This window comes from Papaver somniferum, chromosome 9 (genome assembly GCF_003573695.1).
Source record: "Papaver somniferum cultivar HN1 chromosome 9, ASM357369v1, whole genome shotgun sequence".
Taxonomy (NCBI): Eukaryota; Viridiplantae; Streptophyta; class Magnoliopsida; order Ranunculales; family Papaveraceae; genus Papaver; species Papaver somniferum.
The window spans coordinates 87,017,082-87,022,080 of NC_039366.1; the positions used below are offsets into that span (position 1 = coordinate 87,017,082).

Consider the following 4,999-nt stretch of genomic DNA (forward strand, 5'->3'; position numbering starts at 1 on the left):
TAGATTACACTTATCTTTCCAATCGCTTTCGACGATTAACTCTTCAATGTTGAAATTAAATTTCTAGTTTTCCTATGGATTGATTAATTTTCTTGATGATAACGATTTAGATTTTCATGTTGAATCAATTGTTTCTTTGATTTTCAGATTTATGTTTAGAGATTAAACTTTCATTGAGAAAAGATTAGGTTTAAGATCTGTTCTTCACTGGAGAGTTGTTTCACACATGGAAATGAAAACTAAAAACTGAATTACAAAGAAGTAACATTCGTGACGGGTAATTTCGGTAGTGAAAATATATGATCCGGACTAAATCGTTAAAAAAGGATTAACTCGTTCGGGATTTGGTAAATTTGGACCTCCTGGTACCAGGCTTGAGGGGACGGGACTAGAGTGTCTAAAGCCCAATAACTTTGGGACTAAACGTCAATTTCTACATGACAATGTCGAGAATGAATCTACTTGAATTCGGAGCTACCACCCGTCGACAGTCATAAGTTAATGTGATCTGACCTCCTTGTACTAGCCGCTTTATAGCGTCAAACTGCATACCAATGCTCTCCTCAATCTCTATCACATGCCCATCGTTGCTTTGCAAGAAAAATCTCAATGGTACCAAGTTTTGGGAAAACACGGAGAAAGCAGGTTGTTCTCCATTACGACTTGTCATGGTTAAATTGGGGGATCTGCATTTTGATGAATTCGAGTGAGAATAAGTGAATAACGAGTACTCGAAAAGGTAGTATTTAGGGCTTTTTGATAACGTAACCTTACTTTTCACATTACACTAAAAAAGTGCTCCCGTTTTTTGAAATTTGTTAAAGTACCCCTTTTAATTCAAAAGGCAAATTCCATCCAGTTAAGTGTTAGGTGGCAGTTATCTTTCCGATTAAAAGTCTTATTTACCCCTGAACTACATCTCCTTAGAGGGGAGGGTAAATGTTCCGACGATCCTAAAAATGGTGTAACGATCCTGAACGGGGCTCGACGAACCTGAAAGCATTGTCACGATCCTGAACCGGACTCGACGAACCTAAAAAAATGTCGTAGAAAGTCGATTTCTTCCAACCAAAAACCCCAAAACACTTGAGATGATGAACCCTTTTTGGGGAATGATGTAACGAACCTGAAAGCGGTATAATGATCCTGAGCCGGACTCGAAAAGCCTGAAAAATGATGTATAAAATCAATGTGGGAATAAATAAAGGGCAAATATGTAAAGTAAATTAGACTTAACTAACACTAGATGGAAAAACTAACGAACAAATTTTAAAAGACGGGAGCATTTATTTTTTGGATATAAAAAAATGGGGGCACTTTATTAAAATTCCCTAATATTTATTCAATAACATAGAAAATATCGGACAATGTTGGTACACCCTGTTGGTGTAGGTGAAAGGTCTGTCTGTATTTTAATCTGAAGTACAATAACTACCATTTTCAATTTTAATCTGAAGTACTAGATGCCTAAAGAACTTTCCCCAGATAAAAATAAAAGAGGGGTAAAAAAATGCAAAACATCATATTCCTGCTATTGGCGTGAGATCTCTACTCTAATGACCATAACTAGAGTGCAGTGCAGGCTGTGCAGCTAAAAGCACAAAATGAGTTGTGGAAGCAACAGACTAATAAGAAAAGCGTAGCTGTTTCAATGATGCAATACAAAAGGGTTCAGTAATGCTCATTAAATCAAATTAAAACCCGAGTGCCTTTGGCGGAAAAAGATGGTGCTATTGAAAGAGCTTATAAATGCGACGCTTACCGGTATGGAGCTATACTAGCATATACCTTAGTTTTGATACTCTAAACTCTCTACTCTTTCTCTCTTCCAGATAAGCGGTAGAGACACAAAGTAGTTTTTTCTATTGACTTAGTGAGACCAAAACGGAAAAAGTAGATCATCAGAAACTGTCATTAAGAGTTTGGGTGTGGAGTAGTAAATGAAATTCACTAAAGAAATGGTAAAAAAGAAAAAGCACATAAATACTGAAATATAAACCTTGGAAGTCGCGGAATTAATTTAACCTCAACATATACTAAACAATATTTTCAAGAGCTAAACAACAAAGTAGCCGGTTTCACAACAGAAATTGATCTTTAAGCTCTGACCCAAAAACAAATGCTCCTGACAGCATCGTGAGGAACAATATCCAACTTAAGGAAGACCTGATCCTGCGGCGCCACCACCAAAGCCACCACCACCACCACGACCAAAACCACCCCTACCTCCTGAACCCTGCAAGTTGAACCTTTGAAATTAGAAATTTGAACCACATGATCACTAATAAACAACCAAGGTTGTGAAACAAAAGAGTAAAGGACTTGCCATATATACAAATACAGTTCTTCCAATATTATTATAATGAATCAAAGAATCGTCCAAAATTATTAAAGTATATGTAGCTCAAAAGAAAATTGCAATATAACGGCGGTGTTACCCAGATAAATGATCTTAAAAGCTAGACACTGGTACTGCAATTGGTTCATACCACAAATTTGCGGTTTGTGGTCAGACAGGTAAACTCACCATAAGTGCAGGATATAACTACATAAGTGCAGAAGTGGACATTTGTGAATCTTCAGTAGAGATGGATAGCATTCAGAATGAGTAGGAGGTTATTTATTTATCCATTCATATAATTTAGTCGGATTAATATACTTTCATCATCACTATGCATCAATCTCATACACAAGATCCTTTAACATTAATTTATTTAAAAAAAAAACGGAAAAGAACAATGAAAACTAAATTGACTAATTAAAAAACTACCATCAGACCAAATAGATTTGACCAATCTATAGGAGATACACTTAAGTTGCACAAGACTAAACTATTTCATACCACAAAATGCACTAATAAAGAACTCTATGTTTCTAACTAATCAAAAACACCAATGGGATAGCCCAAAACAAGCTTAAATACAATACTAAAGCACACTTTTTATCACTTGGGAGTGCAGATTTGGGGAATTTGTAAATCTTCATTGTTGAAATAGATAGCATTCAGAATGAGTAGGACTAATATACTTTTCATCATCACAAAGCTTCAATCTCAATTCATAAGAAGTTTCTTAAAGATAAATCAAAACAGAAAAAAACAGAGAAAAATAAATCTGATTAATTATAAAAATAAATAAATAAAAAACACCAGAACAAAAAGATTCTTAGGCAAATTCATAAAACAAGGACTCAAGTTCCAAAGAAATCCAAAGAAATATAGTGCCAAAGAAGTCTACAATGGGATAGCATAAGACAAGCTATCCCATAAGTGCAGAAGTGGGGAAATTGCGAATCTTCATTGTGGAGATAGATAATGATCAGAATGAGTAGGAGGTTATTTATCCATTCATATAATTTAGTCGGACAAAATACTTTCATCATCACAACACTTCAATCCCAATTTGTAAGAAGATTCTTTATGATAAATCAAAAAAGGAAAAACAAAAACAGTGAAATAAATCGATTAAATTAAAAAATAATAATCACCAGAACAAAATGACTCTTAGGGCAAATTATGAGGTCAACACCAAACCCTGTAACACATAAAAACTCTTAACACTTGCCTAAATCCTATCTGAGATAACATATCAGCAAGAAACAAGACAAATTGCATGAGCAATTCAGACATTACATAACAATGGCCAACAAGACAATATGCAGGAACAAAATGCATCTCTTATTTAGACAAAATAAAGCCATAGAATGTTCATTTATAACTGAAGGGGATAGATTTAAACCTTAAATTGTGGCTGATACTCTGCTGGAGCACCACCCTTATCTCCTCCAAACTCCCCTGGTGCTCCCCCTCTTGGACCACCACGGTATCCATCTCTGTCACCACCAAATCTAGGTCTGTCACCACCTTCATAATTACGCCTAAATACACAACAACAACAACAACAATAACAATATCAATCTCCAAAACCATACACAAATCAGAAATCAAATGCTACAAACACATCAAATCCAAAAGCAAAACATCAACAAATCATACCTAGGTCTGTCACCCTGTGGTGCTCTTCCAGTTTGAGCAGATTTCTTCAAAGTGTTAGGCACAATCTCAGATGGTAGATTCAAGTAAGTCCTCAAAAACTCAATACCATCATTAGTCAAAAACCAGTAGTAATGCATCCATGCGAATGTCTCGCGAACGTATTCCTTTGATTTAAAACTCTGCATAAGCTTAATCACTTGTAGATTTGGTACATCAATGTCTGGATGCTTTGCCAAGTTGAAATCCTTCTTTGCATACAGTACTCCCTCTGAATCAAAGAAAAAAACCCAAAATCAAACACAAAATCCAGTAAAAACCCAAAATCAAACACAAAATCCAGTAAATAAACAACAAAATCAAGCAGAAAAAACACAGACCTAAACGAGTTTGAGGGCTTTACCTTGGAAGAGGTACTTTGAAATCTCACGACGGTTCTTCTCGGACATAATCTGAAAAGAAGAAAATGAAACAGAAGAAGAGATTAGGGTTCATGACTGTAAAGATATTATCGAAGAAGGAGAAGGAGGAAAGTGATGGATTTAGGGTTCGGTGATGCTTACCATGGTTGCGGCGAGTTGGAGAAGACGGAAGCTTTTCTTATGTGGTTTTCTCTTCTCTTTCTCTCTCTCGCTGAGATTGCAAAGGCTTGAAACCTTAGAGAAAATGCCTTCGATTTATATGTGAAAAGAGAGGCGAGTGTGGGTAAGGCCTTGTTTGGTTTGTGTGTGTAGTGCTAGGGTTTTAATTGGGCTTTTTATTTGAAGGATTTGGAATAGGGTCATAATTGGGCTTTTTATTTGAAGGATTTGGAATAGGGTCATGATTGGGCTTTTTATTTCACACAAAACCATCTAAGATGTCTCTTGAAGGCATGTTTGTCAGCAAATTCTTGCCCGACTTCTATCTTATGCAAATCTAGGGTCTCTGGAACTTTATCCGATATCCGAAATCCAAAGTCTTTTCCAGTAGCAAGTACCGGGTCGACTAGAGAATATCTCCAAAGAG

At 35.9% G+C, this 4,999-nt stretch overlaps 1 protein-coding gene, 1 non-coding gene and 1 pseudogene across 2 annotated transcripts; all 3 read right to left on the reverse strand.

Moving 5' to 3' along the window:
* Window positions 1-1,887: 1,887 nt before the first annotated feature.
* Window positions 1,888-4,654, reverse strand: LOC113313622 (40S ribosomal protein S10-1-like). The gene is made up of 5 exons (XM_026562416.1): window positions 4,555-4,654; window positions 4,395-4,443; window positions 3,995-4,262; window positions 3,738-3,876; window positions 1,888-2,236 (listed from the first exon to the last, which is right to left on the reverse strand). The coding sequence occupies exons 1-5, from the start codon at window positions 4,555-4,557 to the stop codon at window positions 2,156-2,158; spliced, it is 540 nt and encodes a 179-aa protein (XP_026418201.1). The 5' UTR covers window positions 4,558-4,654; the 3' UTR covers window positions 1,888-2,155.
* On the reverse strand, window positions 2,600-2,676 carry LOC113314612 (annotated as a pseudogene).
* LOC113314599 lies at window positions 3,318-3,389 on the reverse strand. The gene has a single exon (XR_003342482.1). It is a non-coding gene; the product is annotated as a small nucleolar RNA Z105 (small nucleolar RNA).
* Window positions 4,655-4,999: the final 345 nt, after the last annotated feature.

Bases quoted from the DNA above. Each gene is read 5' to 3' on its own strand.
- LOC113313622 (XM_026562416.1), bottom strand. The intron at 3,877-3,994 runs GTATGATTTGTT...TTGTGTATTTAG, and splicing joins CCACAGGGTGACAGACCTAG to GCGTAATTATGAAGGTGGTG. The intron at 2,237-3,737 runs GTTTAAATCTAT...TTCAACTTGCAG, and splicing joins AGTATCAGCCACAATTTAAG to GGTTCAGGAGGTAGGGGTGG.